The 16,215-nt window shown below is 45.9% G+C and overlaps 3 protein-coding genes and 1 non-coding gene across 7 annotated transcripts; 2 read left to right on the forward strand and 2 right to left on the reverse strand.

Moving 5' to 3' along the window:
* Positions 1 to 2,875: 2,875 nt before the first annotated feature.
* LOC100837210 (sphingoid long-chain bases kinase 2, mitochondrial) lies at positions 2,876 to 6,341 on the reverse strand. Of its 3 annotated transcripts, XR_730121.3 has the most exons (14): positions 6,111 to 6,341; positions 5,943 to 6,019; positions 5,731 to 5,784; positions 5,557 to 5,616; positions 5,376 to 5,453; positions 5,185 to 5,231; positions 5,044 to 5,084; positions 4,664 to 4,748; positions 4,466 to 4,580; positions 4,246 to 4,368; positions 4,068 to 4,168; positions 3,470 to 3,650; positions 3,089 to 3,201; positions 2,876 to 2,999 (listed from the first exon to the last, which is right to left on the reverse strand). XR_730121.3 is itself a non-coding variant. In XM_010230981.3 (12 exons), exons 1-12 carry the CDS (start codon positions 6,253 to 6,255, stop codon positions 3,521 to 3,523), a joined length of 1,056 nt encoding a protein of 351 aa, XP_010229283.1. In that variant the 5' UTR covers positions 6,256 to 6,341; the 3' UTR covers positions 3,232 to 3,520. The 3 variants fall into 3 exon arrangements, 1 of the variants encoding a protein (XP_010229283.1); XR_730120.3 differs by having other exon boundaries at positions 2,876 to 3,201; XM_010230981.3 differs by lacking the exons at positions 2,876 to 2,999; positions 3,089 to 3,201 and having other exon boundaries at positions 3,232 to 3,650.
* Positions 6,342 to 7,195: 854 nt separating this feature from the next.
* On the reverse strand, positions 7,196 to 10,919 carry LOC100836287 (PIN2/TERF1-interacting telomerase inhibitor 1). Of its 2 annotated transcripts, none has more exons than XM_010230982.3 (11): positions 10,743 to 10,919; positions 10,375 to 10,459; positions 10,170 to 10,249; positions 10,030 to 10,054; positions 9,835 to 9,940; positions 9,695 to 9,761; positions 9,470 to 9,560; positions 8,662 to 8,825; positions 8,132 to 8,377; positions 7,932 to 8,045; positions 7,196 to 7,581 (listed from the first exon to the last, which is right to left on the reverse strand). In XM_010230982.3, the coding sequence occupies exons 1-11, from the start codon at positions 10,818 to 10,820 to the stop codon at positions 7,525 to 7,527; spliced, it is 1,113 nt and encodes a 370-aa protein (XP_010229284.1). In that variant the 5' UTR covers positions 10,821 to 10,919; the 3' UTR covers positions 7,196 to 7,524. The 2 variants fall into 2 exon arrangements, with proteins under 2 accessions (XP_010229284.1, XP_003558925.1); XM_003558877.4 differs by having other exon boundaries at positions 9,835 to 9,943; positions 10,743 to 10,917.
* A 196-nt stretch (positions 10,920 to 11,115) lies between these two features.
* TRNAH-GUG lies at positions 11,116 to 11,187 on the forward strand. Its single transcript has one exon. It is a non-coding gene; the product is annotated as a tRNA-His (tRNA).
* A 1,868-nt stretch (positions 11,188 to 13,055) lies between these two features.
* LOC100836591 (beta-carotene 3-hydroxylase, chloroplastic) lies at positions 13,056 to 15,365 on the forward strand. The gene is made up of 6 exons (XM_003558878.4): positions 13,056 to 13,662; positions 13,749 to 13,811; positions 13,965 to 14,171; positions 14,414 to 14,539; positions 14,643 to 14,699; positions 14,908 to 15,365. The coding sequence occupies exons 1-6, from the start codon at positions 13,330 to 13,332 to the stop codon at positions 14,995 to 14,997; spliced, it is 876 nt and encodes a 291-aa protein (XP_003558926.1). The 5' UTR covers positions 13,056 to 13,329; the 3' UTR covers positions 14,998 to 15,365.
* The last annotated feature ends 850 nt before the right edge of the window (positions 15,366 to 16,215 follow it).

Genomic DNA, 16,215 nt, shown 5'->3' on the forward strand with positions numbered 1-16,215 from the left:
GCAGCATTGCGTCACGCCTTCTACCGCGCCGCGCGGTTACCCACCGAAGAGGTACTGCGGATGGTACGACACTTTCAAACATACATAATAAAATGGTTAGATTGCGTCGCAGCAGGGAAGCATGGATTTTCTTGGTAAAATATGTGTTTAACCTCAACTCCGATATAAAAAGAAAGATTTATGAGCTATGCCTCAATATTTTTTTAATCGCATGCAAATTAGATCATAGGATATATTTTTTTGTAGATTTTAATCTTGCTATTCAAACACGAGTCGATCGAGTATCGAGTCAGAATCGCGTGGAGATCGTGCGTCTCTAAATGTACAAGCCGGTAGCCATAAGTCCAGATTGCATTTCCGATTCAAACAAACCTTATAGAGAAAGAGAAACTCCTAATTTGGCCCCTCCAATTCCTTCAGAATTTCAACAAAACTTGTCCAGTATCCTGCACGATACTACACAACATTCCCTCTTTGTCGAAGTCATTCCAATACTACTCCGACAAAGACCACTGAAATAGAAACTGATCGTATATGATTAAGCTTTTTTGCCGAGGATAGTGCTCTCATAAAATACTTTTGCTGTACCATTTTATTTTGCCTAGCTGTCTGAGCCTTTTTCTTTTGCCGATCTCAAGCAGAGTGCTTTATCTCTACTTGGGTCACCATACGTAGTGGTGTTATCTTTGAAACTAGGGATAGTGTTGGTTGGTGGTTTGGTGCAAATGTGTCAAAAAATTGCTGCCGCCATTGGATTTTACTAGCAGTGGACACTAGACAGCTGTCAAATTGAGCACCAAGAACTGACCAGTTTGTCAAAATAAAGTAGGCAACTCGCAACAATAGAACTATTAACATCGCAAATGTTCCTTTTGTGACTCCATGACATGGCGTAAGCGGTCACCAGTAAACCAGGTCGAAAATAGTTTTACCTAGCTTATTTTGTTTCTAAAAGTTTGCATCTGCTTGTGTAGAAATAATGAGTAATGGAAATCAGCCTACACTGCGTTCATTTATACTTGTTGATAGATATCGATGTGGTTTGCGCTGGCGATGGAATTGCAGACCGGAGGATTTAATGACCCGACCCCCGAAGTACATAGTATCTGAAAATATGTAGCCAACTAATGAAGCTGCCTGGTCTACATGGTTTCTTCTCCCCAATTTCGCTTGCTCGTGACCGTGGAGATTTGGACCCTGGCGAAGTGGTAGGTGACGGACGTGCGCTTCTTCCAAGATTCGCACCGGCTGTCGAGATAGCTCGATCGGTCGTCCGTGACACCCCGGTGGCACAGCGACCTAGCTGCCGAGCAGCAACAACATACTAGTCCTGTACCGTTCTCATGAGTCAGCAGGTCACGAAAGTCTGATCGATATCGATCGGACGACAGATCGAACGTAGCTTAACTAATTCATTCCTTCTTCAGGTAGGTTTGTGATGTGACTGAATGAGTTGTTCTTCTTCAGCTAGCGGCCGATACTACCCATCACCCGGCCCCAATTAAGCATCCATGCATTCATGCTCTGGTCATCAGCTGGCTGGTCCGATAGATAGATAGATGAGCATCCCGTCCATCTCTCCATCGGACATGCCTGCCTGCCTTAGCCTTAGTTACGTGACTAGCGTGCAACTCGATCCAATCCAACCGCGTCAGGGGCGGCTTTTTTTCGTTTTTTGTCGCGCGCGACCCGGCCGGCTCACCAGCGTGCGTGCGTGATCGATCGTTCAATTCGTTGTTAGCAAACGCTGTCACGTCACGCTCGGCTAGCTCGTGCATGCATGCATGGCTCATTTCTGGCGGTTGCAACGTTAACGATCGATCGAATGATGGGGTTCGTTGCAGGGTACGTGCACGCCTACTGCGTTGGGGCTAGGAAATTTATGACGTAGTACCTGAATGAATAAGGCCGGCCGGACGTTCTACAACAGAAATGTGCAAAATAGAAAAGGAAAAAAAAAGCCTTGTTTTACAGTGAAGAGGAAAACGCTTTCCATTACGTCTGTTCTCTTGTTCCTATCAATTTTTTAGGGCTCGTAACTGATTTTCCTTTTCCTTTTCATGCTATGGTAATTGCAAACAACTCAGGAAAACATTTCCTGTTGCGCACGTACGAAAAACAATAGTCCTTCCGTTCCCATATTAAGTGACTTTCTATTACATGTATCTAAACGCGTTTTAGACATAGATACATTCATATTTAGACAAATTTGAGTCAATTAGTATGGTGCGGAGGAGTATGCACGATGCTATGGGTTTTGTATTTCCACGCCTTTTTCTCTTCATGCAGAAGTGCCCATGAACTAGAGTTACTGGATTTCGTCAACATGGGTCGGACGGACCTACGACATATTTGAAGTTTTGAACTGCCCAGTTGAAAAGGTAAAAGACCAAATCAGGCGACATGGAGATGCAAACACACCACATGAGAAAAGACGAGTGAGATCGCTAAATACGGTGCCTGCAGGCTGCCACATTCCTGGCACATGCAGGGCGTTGTGCTGCTCGTTGTACCCACAAGCTTTTACCAAAGGACACACTTTCTTCCCGCTCTTCAAAAACCAAAGCTGCAGTGCTTGCAAGTTTATAGCTAGCCCGGTGAGGTCAAACGGACGAGATAACCGGTCAAGCGACTGGAGAATATGTATGAGCGATGGTGAGAATAAAGTCAAGTCATAGAGCTAAGGTTAAAAGGAGCTTAAAGTCTGGTGCCATGGCATCAGGGGACATGGTACCCCTTTTGTGTTTCTTTAATTGCCAATGCGCGGGCAGTTCAATTTCCAAGCAAGCAACAGACAATATTCCTTGCGTACGAAACGAAAGGAACTAACAGAAGAGATTCCGCTCGAGAATCAACTTCACAAACAAAGAAGAGATCGGCTCAGTTTTAGATATATGAGTGTCAGGGAACCAGAATCACAAGTTCAACAAGGAGTAGTTTACTTGTTTAGTATATACATGTAGTAGAACAAAAGGCAGAAAGATACAAGTTGCTTCTATCTGAAAAAGGAAATTCATGTTTCTTTGAGAACTCTGAATGTAATCCGTGCAACAAGCCACCGATCCTCGGTTGATAGATCCCTACTTACCAGGAGAGCAGAATAAAAGTTTCTGGAGTAGGGGATTTGCTGTTGCCACAATATTTACTTGACGTTAGGAGTGCATTAACTTGGCACTGGAAATACAGGTAAGCATGTCCTTCCTGTTGTTCGAACAACAAACAACAGTATTATTACACATGGTACAAGCCCACGGAAAAATCATTGTCAAATTTAAATTTCTGTGTGCCAAGTGCCAACCCGACACCTGTGTTTTACAACTATTCTATTAACATTGCAGTAATTTTTTCATGTTATGCCAGAAGATGACATGAGCAACTCAATTGACACGTCATTACAAGTAGTGTAACAGGAAGAAAGAACAGAGTGATCCAACAGAAGAAATCAACTGGGTAAACAAAGTGACTTGACCAAGAATCATGCATCTTCTGTCAGTCCAACAGGAACATGGAGCACACTGATCTAGCAGAAGAAATCAACTGCACCAGGAAGAACTGAAAATTTGGTAGGAAGAAAACCGAAATGCTCCCCATCAGATTGCACAAAGATATCACCATTAGGCACCACCTCTGCTACTTCAATTGATTGAACTCTGAAATAGCAATATTGTTGCTTAGACCAAGATATTTATAGGTAATTTTAAGCAGTTGTTATATCGAAAAAGGCTTCGGAACTCAGAACCACAAAACCAAATGTAGTTGGGAAGGAAGCAACGGGCTTTCAAAAACACACACAAAATCTGAACCTCTATCAGATATCATAGCAAGCACTACTAATCAAGATGGTGATAGCTACTAGCATAATCAATCAATTTAAAGATCTGTCAGGAGATTGGCCTATATGTTAAAAACCTTCAAGTGTACAACTACCTTCCTTGGGAGCCTAAAAGCAACATGCTTTACGTGGTATCTCTCGAGTGTTTTCTATGCAGGTAAAACTTTACATAGTAATGTATTGACGCTTCAGTCCCAAGTGCAAGAAACCTAACAACACGCAAGGTTGTGTTTACCTCATTGACGACACACCATTCACTGGTAAATGCGTGCCTGCATACAGCCGATGTAGCTTAAGAAGGAAATCGTACCACTTGAAATTTTGTAGAATAACAACCTGTAAAACGCCATACAAATTACTGCAAGTGTGTTTTACCAAAACAAAATTAAAACAAATTCCATTGTCTTACTCACCTCAAGGTCACCACTAAAAGGGTCAGCTGTTGGGGTTATCTTCATGCCACCGCCGAAGAATTTGGCATTTCCTATGCATAGAGCAGTGGCTTTATCAACGGTAGTCCAATCTCCTTCATTTACCTATGATATGTGTTTTGCAGAGGTCCAGAATTAGGATGGGCATAAACAGCTGTAAAGATACAACTTACTTTGAAACAAAACCAAGGTTAAAGTTAACCTTTATTCTCAGATCTCGATTAGTATGTCCCCAAAAGCCTCTTAGAGCTCCCAAAACATAACATAAGTTGCCAAATCTTTTGTACATAGATGCAAAATAGCCTGCCTTGGCACTCCTGCAGACGTATTAATTTTTCAATTTGTCAAATTATTTATTCAGTTTCAAGTTTGAAATGGTTGTTACTTATTATCCACTCACAGATGGATATCAGCAACATTCACAAAGAAATGTGGGTCTCCATTCGAACCTTCCATCATGCCTATGTCTAGTTTTGATTTAACTCCTGCAGAAAGGGTTTAGCTGTGAGTCTTCGATATTGAGCATACAAATCCATTGGGTATGCAAGTACTAAATCATTCAGAACTTCCTGGCATAAATGGCAACAAAATAGGTAGGTTGGCATACAAATACCAACTTTACGTAGATTAGAACCTTATCATCTACTCGTACATTTATCCAAAATTATATGCCACAAGATACTGAATTAGTTAATACAGGTACTGTATATTAATGTACTTTACTTGATAACATAAAAAGAATCAACATAGGTTCTATAAAAGAAGTAACAAGGGGGAAACCTCTCACAATTCGATCAATTGCCTGACGGGGATCATTTGACCTGGTTCAACAAATAATAACATAATCCAATGAAACATAGAATAACAAACCACATATCCATGCATATACCGTAGATCATGCAGGAAAGAAAACAAAAATACCAGCCAAATGTCCTAGCGAAGTCTGAGCCAGTTCCAAGTGGAATGAGCTGCGAGAAAAAAAAAGGCCCTTCACTACTGAATAAATTCCAGTACATAAAACAAACATTCCATAATAGTTTAGATTGTTAGGTATCGAAAGGTGAAAAGGGTGATCTAGTAGGGTACCACAGCTACTAGCTATGTGTACTCACACCGAGCGTTGTTAAATGGTCAGGCCCTCGATCAAGCGCACGGACTGGACTTCCTTTCCAAAAGAAGCCATTCACCACCTGTACATACAAAGTTCCACCACAGCATCCGCTTCCAATGTCAATTACTCGAAACATTAACAATGTGTACCAAAAGTTGTATCAACACGCCACACACAAATACCTCATGAAGCGTCCCATCCCCGCCAACAGCGATCACGGCATCAGCCCCATCCTTTATAGCCTAAGGCACACACGCACACGAGGACCGGTGTTCACAAGCAATGGGAAACCCATAGTGGGGAAAGAAACGAAACAAGTGGTGATTGGATATGGTATGAAGCCAAACCACACACACCTCCCTTGTGACATCTATGGCGTGGGACGGTCCCGAAGTGACGCACTCGCAAATCTGATCAACCAGCAGCCCCACACACGCACAAAACAAAAAATTCCGTGAGACCACCGAATTACCACGGATCCGGGCCCTAGCATGGTCTCAGACGGCAATTAAAACTTGGCAGTTCTGGTGTGATCTGCGGGGATCTAGAAGAGCTATCGGAGGCTTACGTTGCATTGGTCGGCGAGGCGGCTCCGGAGGTGGGGGAGCAGCTGCTTCCACTGCTTGCCCGTGCGGCCATTGGCGCCTGCAAAAGTGGGATCCGAGCGATGTAAGGGGGCAGGAGTAGGTAAGCCTGGCGGTGGTGGAGAGGGAGGGGGGGAGTAACAGTAGCGTACCCGAGGGGTTGACCACGAAGACGAAGTCGCGACGGCGGCGAGAGGAGGCGGTGGCGGCGGCGGAGTGGTCGGAGGCGAGGCCCACGGCGCCCAATTGGGAGCGCGGCCGGATCAGTGACGGCCTCGGCGTCACCGGCGCGGCCATGACGTCGTCGCCGTTGCTTATCCCGAGTTGACTATGCAAACGCACGCGCACTGACACACTCGTGGAATGGAAGGGAGTACTACCTGCTCTGAAAGGCGCTGCTTATGTTAGTACCCCTTCCCAAGTACAAAGCTGATTTTCAGGCGCCGCTTATGTTAGTACGCCTTCCCAAGGACAAAGCTGATTTGCAGGGTTCCATTTTGTCAAGACAAAATAAGGTACGGCCGTACGGGGCTCGATGGGAACAAAGAGAGTAGTAACAAATTTCGATTGTGTGTAATTTTGAAACGTTTGTCCATAGCTTCTTATGTTGTCTGCTCCGCACAACCATTATGGAAAGGGGCTTTATGTTGTGCAAGATACTGAAGCTTTGTCCTAAGTCAGCTATGATATGTATCAGACGAAAAAAAGTTGATCCCGCTCAGTGCTTGGTTCCTGCATAGGAGTATAAGATACGCAAAGCTTTTTTTTTTTTTGAACTCATAAGGTACGCAAAGCTTGTTCTAAGACAAACTTTCTAAAGTTTAATCAAGTTTATAGAAAATCTAACATCTACAATTCTAGATTAGTTTCATTAAATCCTTCGTGATACATATCTTCATAGTAAATGTATTTGATATTATAGATATGGGTATATCTTTTATAAACTCGGTCAAATTCTAAAGAGCTTGACTTCAAACAAAGTTCAAACATCTTATGTTTTAAAACAGTAGTACTCCGTACAAAGAAATAGCACAATGGTTTGTTCCTTGGAGCTTGGAAGCGAATTTCTATACACGGAGTTTGGTTATAAGGATAGAAACAAGATATGTATCCCAGTTTAAAGAGACTGGATGCTCTGAAACTTTTCCATGCTATTGTCATTTGGTTGGGATTTGGGAATCTGTGCATAGATATCACTAAACAACCTGCGGAGAGTAACTGAGGGTTAGAGTTTGCATTACCAAACTCCGGAGTCAGTTCCATGCGCTCCAAAGAGAGTCATGTCTCCTAGAAACGTATCAGCTACAGAAAATAGTACGATACACATGTTTCAGCGCACGCTTTCAGAGTTTTGCAGTAGGAACAAAAAAGCAAACGTACTCAAGAGTGAGTGTGCGCATACATGATAGACCAGCACCTCTGCGGCTGCCAGGATTTGCAAAAATTTACCCTCATTTACGAGGATACAACTTCTTACATCTACATTGCGGATGTGCCACAAACATCTATACTCATCTGAGGCGACAATCAATAAATAATCGCATAGCTGACTCTAGGCTTCACACTTCATGATACAAGATGCACCCTTTTGCCCTCCACATTGAATTTCTTGTTTCCTTGGAGCTGAGAAACAAAATGAAATAAAAGGCGAATCAGATATAAGAACTGGCAAAGAAATGGTGCAGCTAGAGATTACAGTAGAATAGCAGTGCTTCCAAAGGGATTCACATGATGAGGACATGTTTAACCTACATATCTCAGTGCTGTATAGTGTGGCTCAGGAGCTGCGTAGCTACCCTCGCTGTTCTAGAAAAGTGCTAGGCACTGCATGGACAGATGGGATGGTGTGTGTACTCTCGACTAATTGGGGCTAGGCAGCATAGAGTGCCAGACAGCACCTAGGCTGCTGAAGAAGTAACAATGCAACACACAATAAGCCCAAAGCTGCCAATGTCAAGGCAAAGCATTTGTACCTTCCTCTTCAAGAATGATAGAGCTTCGCGTCTACACGAGAAGTCGGAGAATATAGATGATTGTGCTTCAACAGCTTCCTTAAGATCCTTTAATTTCATGGATTGGGATGGAGCCTGGAAACAATGACAAACAATAAACATCATGGTCACAAGAGGATACATGAAGCTACAATGCCTCGCACGGAGAGAAGAGATTGTACCTGACGTAGGATCTTTTTGCAAAGTTTCTTGAACTTGGTTTTAGGTTTAGCATCCACACAAACTTCTTTAACTGTTTCCTTTATTTCATTTACTTCATCATCGTCCACTTCTGACGATTCCGACTGGGTTGAAATTTCGTCGTCACTATCACCAAGAGAAGTTTTGTTCCCTTTCCAACGGTGGCCGGCAACCTTCATTGGCAAGCCCTTGATGCCAAGACCCTGCTTTCCAGAAGTAGCTTTGTCCTGCAGCAGGATCATTTGTAAGTAATGGAGATACTGGGCACGGAGGCATATCTATTTGTTTCCAAATACATCAGATGAATTCTGCATTCCATCCATAGAAATTAACTGAGATTCACAAGCAAGGTGCTTAGATACAGTTGACAAGCTCCTAGAATCACATTTAGAGTAACAACAGCATTGAAAACATTCCAACAAGGGTCGACATGCATCCTTTCAAGGGAAAATTAAGAAATGGCAAGCTCATGTTAGAACATCTAGGAAACTTATGGACTACGCATACTGACCTGAACAAGGTTGTACAGATTTTCTTGATCTTCTTCCCCAAACATCTGGCGGACATTATCTTTTCGTTCAGAGGATTTATTCTTGCGAGATTTTGCTCCTAGAAAGCCTCCTGATACATATCCGAACTTGTGCCCCCACCAGTTCACATCTGCAGCTTGGGATACTGAACCAACGTAAAGATGGCAGACAAAGTTACTAAAACCTCAATGAAGTTAGCACACTCTTGGAATACTTCAATTAATAAGAACCAAATGTTAGAACAGTCAAATAAATCCAACAAAAATGTGCTTTATCATTGTTAAGCATCAGCATAGCAGCTCAGCTGCTGGCACAGAAGAATTCCTTTCTAACCAAAAGTTTATCAACAGTATAATCAGCAAAGCTTAGACCAATTAACAGATAATTGACTTGTATGGCAGTGTTGCACAGCATTCTTGAATGCTCTTGAGTGTTTTTGTTTTATTTGTTGGGAAGAAGTATATCAGTACAAACTTAATGATCAAACTTCTACTTATTTACAAGGTACTAAAAAATTACTAATACCTAATCTCAAGCTAATCAACTATCTGTAATAAATCACCAATACCTAATATCAAGCCAATCAAGTCTCAGTAACTAGTGTATGCACTATGGCATCTTTAGGGTGCTATTATATAACATCCAGAAATTGCTCCAACCACAAAATCTTCTAGTTCTGTATTCTAATATTTAGGCACCTCCTATTAAGAAGTGTGAGAATAGCTAATGCAATAAATCTTGCCCAGAAAAATCTGTTTAAATCAACACCTACGCAAATAAGTTCCTTACCTGCATCCTGACAGATGGTGATATCAGGTTCTTCCACACATGAAGATTTAGCATCCTGATCCACCTTGCAATCGTCTTCGTTTTTGCGGACCTGTTCCAGCACAATATTGCAATCTCTTCAGATATTATAGTCAGCCATATGGTGAAAGAGTGAAGGAGGGGAAAAAATTATCGTCAATAGAAATTCATAACCTCAAAATGAATGCAAGAAAAAGAATCACTTACAAGTATGCCCTGAAGATCAATTGCTGAATAACCACTTACACTTTTCCCCCTTTCCCTTTTCTTGTATCTGTAAGAAATGAAGGTGTACAGAGATGAAAAGGTAAATCAATAAGGACCGGCCATAATAGGGTCAAACCAACCTTCCTTGTGGCCGGGTAACTTTAGTGACTTCATCATTGGCAGGTTTATCTTTCTTGGGTTTAACTTTCTTTGGCGTACTGTCAGGCGAACTGTTTACATCCTCAACTTCTATACACAAAAATGAATATAATTAAACAACATTTAAGAAATTAGAATATATAAGAGAACATATGTATGCACACTTCCGAATGTACCTTTTGTAACAGGAGCAGCAGTTTGCTGTCAGTGAGGAGAGGAGCGATTACCAGATGACAGGGAAGAAATAAAATGACATCATCAGACATTGAATCAGAATTCTACATAGATCATGTACAGGAAATGTTGCATGGCATACCACTTTCAGTTTCTTTAGTATATCGTCAAATTGGGTGGTGTCGTATGCCCATTTGTTGTGAGGACTGTCTACACCGACACCTGCATACAAGACCAGACTCGGACTTTAGCGAGTTCACCTGTGGCTAATCATCATAAGCTACTTCATTACTCAATAAATGTTTAGACTTTAGAGCATGCAGTACTTCCACCAGGAGTAAGCATACCTAGTGTGTCCTGCTTTTGTTTCACTCTAACATGGCCTTTTATGCCTTGCTTGTCTTTGCCTAGGCCTTCACCTTCTTCCCATCCCTAAGGCATGACATCAGTAAGAAAGACAAATTCTGAATTAAACAAAAAAAAATCTGATTTATTGAGGCAGTGCATTAAAAGCAAAACACAAAAGGCCATAAGTCCAGACGATTTCATCTTATTTGCATATATTTCCATCCTAAGATAATATCGGAAGCCCCTTACACAAACACCGCTTTGCTAGTTGATCAGGATTAACAATCCAAACATGTGGAAGAGGGCCAAATTCCCCTTTTCTTGTCAAAACATTGCGCGAGGCAGTGATCGGGACAGGGGAACGTACCATCTGTTTCATGAGGCGGAAGGCGGCGGACTGCCGCGCTATCCCGACGTAGCATGTAGGTGCCTCCGGAGCGGCCATTGGCGCCTGCGCTGCGCAAGTTCGCCGCCGCCGCCGGTACGGTTGGGTAAAGGGCTCCCTCCTGAGTTGGCCGGACGGAGGGGGGAGGAGAGAGGAAACCCTAGGATGCGCGGTGGAGGGGTTTTGAACCGGTGACATTTGCCTGGAGATTCGCGCTCGGGTTGGTGAGCTTTGACCGACGGCCGTTTTGCGACCGGCTGGGCGTGTTGGGCTTGAAGATGGGCTTTTCTTTATCTGCGCTTGTACTTGTAAGACTTGTGTTTATAAATATAAACGCGACGAGATGAACAAAACAGTGGCTGTAGTTTAGTGGTGAGAATTCCACGTTGTGGCCGTGGAGACCTGGGCTCGAATCCCAGCAGCCACATTTCTTCTTAGCAAACTTTTTCTTCAATTTTTGTCACTGAGATTTGCAGTCTTCGGAGGTCAAAATGTTTTCTCTTTGATTTTTTTTACATGCTTAGTGTTTCTGAGCTTGGATGTCTTTCTTCTTTGAAGAACAGCTAGACGGTGTGTACACGAGCGGTTGTTTTCTTCGGGAGGTTCTTGAAAAAACATATTCGAAATACACATTCTCTCTTTTCTAGAAAATAAAATGGCAGCAATACATTCTCTCTGTTTTTCTAGGGAAACATTCTTGATGTGATGTTCCTGACTTGTGAGGTAGGCTGTCGTGTTAAAAGAACAGAAGCGTGTTAAATTTCCACGTGAACCTGTCAATCAGGTGGGCGATCATCCACTCAGAGGCCTGAAAATTGCTCCAGCGACCCTTCACTGTCACCAGCTATTTCTGAGCACACAACACATCCTTTGCAGCTGGTGTCTGCAATTTGCACTCCGCTCGCCGTTGAACAGGGAGAGACCGCATGAAGACGCATGCCCGACCTAGCAAGGCATCTCGTTAATTCGGTCTTTAATCTGCTCATGTACGCCCAGCCTGACGTAAAAAATCACCAGCCTACTCGGCTGCTCGGGGTCTCTTTCACGACTCTACAGACTACAGCAGCAGCGCGAGATATTTTCTGCTCACAGTTTTGGGCAGGCTAAAAGTGCTGCGAGCGAGAAAACGTACGTGGAAGGTCTCCAACAATGACCTCCACACCGGGGTTCACGCGGAGTGATCGTCGATCAAACCAAATTAAGATCGAAACAGGCCAGTCAGCTAGCTAGCCATACATACGTGGTACGCGCATGGTCGATTGGAGATCCATATCAACCAAAAGCTTGTGGATGTCGTCCATTCATCAATTCGAGTTTGACCACGCCGAGTGAAGGAACTTGTCTGCATGCCCGTTACGTGTTCGACCAGAATAAGTTATAGTTATGTCGTGCCGATGCTGGGTGGCCAGCCGAGCTACGTGTCGCCGCCGCACTAGCAGCAGCATGCACCGGCCATGAAAAAGCAGAAACCACGCTCGACGACGTCACCATACACCACTGTCCGTGTCTCTAACCCGAAGATCCATCAGCACTCCACCAGGTGGCCAAATTTCAAAACACGAGCAAAACATAGCAGCACTACTTTGAACACGGCACCATCTGACAAGATAATGTTTGGCGATGGATGAAAACGGGCCGTGCGTGCATCGGGTTTGGGTGGAGAGCACACTGTGCGAACGGCTAAAAAGGGCGAGTACGGATATGTTCACGCGCTCTTCTCTGCTCCCATCGTCTTCCGTGGGCAATGGGCAATGGGAGAGATATCGTAGAGGGCTCGTTTGTGCTCCGGGTAATTGGACGCACCGGGGAAGCTAGCTAGCAGAGGAGAGCTTGCCGGACGGTCGTCGGCAAGTGGAGTCGATTTTGGTAATGGGGCGGCAAGCACCACCAAATCACCAATCAATCTCCGATCCTCCACTATTAATCGTGAGTTCTGTCTGACACTGGCCACGACGGGCTCCCCAGGAAGGAGCCGCACGAAGGAGAGGGTTGAGAAAAGAAGACAACAACACGCGTAAACTAACTAGAGAGAATGTCATGAAAATTCACGCCGATGCAGACAGCCGCACGTCGGCGCGCCCAACGGCGACGGCAGCAGCGGCGGCGGCGTCTGCCGGCGCGGGTAGGCAATGCCGTAACGTGCGTGCTGATCCAGTCGTTTTCCACTTGCCCCGGTTATCTCCTCTCCTGAGCCCTGATGGCGAGCTAGCCTGAGTCGGACCGGTAGCTTTTACCATTCCAGTTCCTGGAACATCCATCCGCACGTCCTTCCGTTGAAGGCAGGACCGGCTTGTTTCGTGTAAATTTTGCTTGTCCTCTGCTATAAAATCCGACACCAACACGGGTTCCCTTTGACCCCGATCAAAAGACGACGTCTCCGACCCACAGGCCACACTTGTCTATCCGCCCCACTTGCGTTGCGCCTCTCCCCGACGCGGACCACTTCCAAAGCCCAACGCACGCAGCGCTCTAGTAGGACGAGCGAGCCAGCGCCATTCTCGTCAAGGACCCAGACCCCGTCCAGGTCCACTGTACGTCTGTACCAGAGAGGCAGAGAGCCTTTGTCGCCATGGCCATCGCGAGGCTGGTGGCCGCGCCATTCTTCTCCCCTCTGGCCGCCGCCGCGTCCCGTGCGCGCGCGCGCACGCGCCTGCCGTTCGCGCCGCTCTCGGCTGCGCGCGCCCGGGCCGCATCGGTGCCCGCGCTGCGCATGGCTGCCGAGAGCGGCGGCGGCCAGGAGGCCCAGGAAGAGGATGTGGCGCCGGCGGCGGCGTGGAGGGAGCGCGCGGCGAGGAAGGAGTCGGAGCGGCGGACGTACCTGGTGGCGGCGCTGCTGTCCAGCCTCGGCATCACCTCCATGGCCGCCGCCGCCGTCTACTACCGCTTCGCCTGGCAAATGGAGGTACCTTACATCCATGCCAACAATTCCCCTTTCCCCCAACCAAATTTCGGTTCTTTAACCTTTCCGATCGATCTTATCAAAATCAGGGAGGCGGCGAGATTCCTGTGACCGAAATGTTCGGCACCTTCGCACTATCCATCGGCGCGGCGGTGAGTGCTCCCAATCCCAATCCCCACACAATCGCATCCAGTCGCAGTCTATCCATCCAAAGTATCCCACCACGTGACACACGCAGGAGGGCTCCGATTGAGTGATGTGCATTTTTCCTTTCCTTCCCCGTTAATCAAAGGCGTTTGATGCAGGTGGGGATGGAGTTCTGGGCGCGGTGGGCGCACCGGGCGCTGTGGCACGCGTCGCTGTGGGACATGCACGAGTCGCACCACCGGCCCCGGGACGGGCCCTTCGAGCTCAACGACGTCTTCGCCATCGTCAACGCCGTCCCGGCCATGGCCCTCCTCGCCTTCGGCTTCTTCAACCGCGGCCTCGTCCCCGGCCTCTGCTTCGGCGCCGTGAGTCCCCCCCTTCTTCCATCTTCCCCTCCGTTCTACTAATGCCGTGGATTGTTTGCGTTGCGTTGCACCCAACAAAGAACCTTTCTTCCTTTCTTCTTCCTTGTCTCCTTGCGGCGGCGCCCATAACGTGAATTCTAGCACTCGTAGTTTATCTCTTTTCTTTATTTTTGCGGCGGATTTGGGTGGGTGTCGTGACACGAGTCCTGACGCTTGACCTTCCACGTGTTGGCGCGCGACAGGGGCTCGGGATCACGCTGTTCGGGATGGCGTACATGTTCGTCCACGACGGCCTGGTCCACCGCCGGTTCCCCGTGGGGCCCATCGAGAACGTGCCATACTTCCGGCGAGTCGCCGCCGCACACCAGGTCCGTACTTCCGGTCCGGTGCTTAAGTTCTCTTCTCTGAACCCATTCTGAACTTTTAATAAGCTCCTCTGACCCGTGCCTGTCATTTATGCTTCTGCTGCAGATTCATCACATGGACAAGTTCGACAGCGTGCCGTACGGGCTGTTCCTTGGCCCCAAGGTCAGCCCAACGTGTTCCTTTATTTTTTACTCCTACCTTTGCTGCAAACAAGCATAAGATCTTGATTTGGGAGATGCAAGATTACCATTGTGTTGACAGTTCCTAGTAATTTCCTTTTATTTACAATTTTCAAGTTAGAACTGTCTGTGGAATAAATAATGCTGGACCGAACTGATCGATTTTCGGTTGTTTATTTTGTGGTTGGCAGGAGCTGGAGGAGGTGGGTGGGACCGAGGAGCTGGAGAAGGAGATCAAGAGGAGGATCAAGCGGAGAGAGACCCTGGACGCTAGGCAATGAGATCCAGCCATCCAGGCAGCTACTTGCAATATATATTTTGCATTTCTTTTCTTTCTCTTCTTTAATCATGCTTTGCCGGATTAGAGTGTTTTTGTTTTCGGTGCTTATCGTAGCTTTACAGTATCCGTGTATGTTCTGTCAATAGAAGAGGGGTAGTTGTTTAGTTAGAAAATGGGGGAGCAGCACACACAGGTATTAGAAAACGCTGTGCTGGGGTTGACACCTGCCAGTACCGGTATTTGTATGGTAATGCTGTCGTATATACAGTGGAGTACCCATCACTGTGCTATTTGGCTGTATCCTGCTGATGACCGCAGTGATATGCTGTGCATATATAAAAACAAAAAACTTCCTTTGTTTTGTTTTAATGCTAACATCGGCCACAGTAGCGCGTAAAGAAATGTTCGAACAGATCGATCCCCACACCAAGCATCATATACTAATGACTGAGAGCAACTCATCCCAAGGGGCAGGTAATTCGGTTATCTGTCACGGTGCGATCGAACTACTGAAATAGGCAACGCAGCGGGGAGCCGTCCATGGATCTGGGATCGTGATAGACACTGTTGGGTCCTTCACAGAACAGCTGAAGAAAATGCAGGAAGGGGATAAAGATGTAGGGGCCTTTTCTGATCAGGTCGTGCTGTTTCTCCATTTTTAACAGTCTTCTGCTAGAAGAGCTGAAGCTGCATGTTACGAGTCGTTCGCGTTGTCTCGTCGGGGCCTGGGCTTGGGACATTGCATGTGGCTGTGAGATCCTCTTCGTGATATTCTTGGCCATCATTCGATGCCGACTTCTTGACTTGCCAGTTGCCAGTGTACCTGCTGCTGGTCAATGGGATAAATAAAGAGAATGCGATCTCGTTCTGATTTGCCTGAACATGCTTGCGGCTGGCTGTCGTTGCTCGCGGCCGCGGCCGTTTAAAACTGCTCCTCGTTACTGGCAGTACAATAATCCTTCAGTCCTACTTAAAACTCGTCACCTTGTCACCTGAATAACAAAAGGAAGTACTGTAGTACAACATAACTCTGCACATCACAGGTTTTTTTAGCACGCACATTACGGGTGGAGGTAAATGCACCCACGATCCTACTATTATTGAGCCGGTGTCAGTTTAGTTCTAAAATTATGAAATTGCACACCCAGGTCCTAATTTTATTTTAAGTGGCGCATGCGAGGTCCTAAGCTGGTTCCGTCCCGTTTGACCTGCCTACGTG

This window comes from Brachypodium distachyon, chromosome 1 (genome assembly GCF_000005505.3).
Source record: "Brachypodium distachyon strain Bd21 chromosome 1, Brachypodium_distachyon_v3.0, whole genome shotgun sequence".
NCBI lineage: Eukaryota > Viridiplantae > Streptophyta > Magnoliopsida > Poales > Poaceae > Brachypodium > Brachypodium distachyon.

Coding starts and splice junctions, on each gene's coding strand:
- LOC100837210 (XM_010230981.3), bottom strand. CDS start 6,255: ATGGCCGCGCCGGTGACGCCGAGGCCGTCACTGATCCGGCCGCGCTCC. Junction 4,369..4,465: donor ATCGAGATCTGAGAATAAAG/GTTAACTTTAAC, acceptor CACATATCATAG/GTAAATGAAGGAGATTGGAC. Junction 4,169..4,245: donor CTTTTAGTGGTGACCTTGAG/GTGAGTAAGACA, acceptor GGCGTTTTACAG/GTTGTTATTCTACAAAATTT.
- LOC100836287 (XM_003558877.4), bottom strand. CDS start 10,820: ATGGCCGCTCCGGAGGCACCTACATGCTACGTCGGGATAGCGCGGCAG. Junction 8,826..9,469: donor CACCATCTGTCAGGATGCAG/GTAAGGAACTTA, acceptor ACGTTGGTTCAG/TATCCCAAGCTGCAGATGTG. Junction 8,046..8,131: donor GCAAAAAGATCCTACGTCAG/GTACAATCTCTT, acceptor CATTGTTTCCAG/GCTCCATCCCAATCCATGAA.
- LOC100836591 (XM_003558878.4), top strand. CDS start 13,330: ATGGCCATCGCGAGGCTGGTGGCCGCGCCATTCTTCTCCCCTCTGGCC. Junction 13,663..13,748: donor GCTTCGCCTGGCAAATGGAG/GTACCTTACATC, acceptor TATCAAAATCAG/GGAGGCGGCGAGATTCCTGT. Junction 13,812..13,964: donor CACTATCCATCGGCGCGGCG/GTGAGTGCTCCC, acceptor CGTTTGATGCAG/GTGGGGATGGAGTTCTGGGC.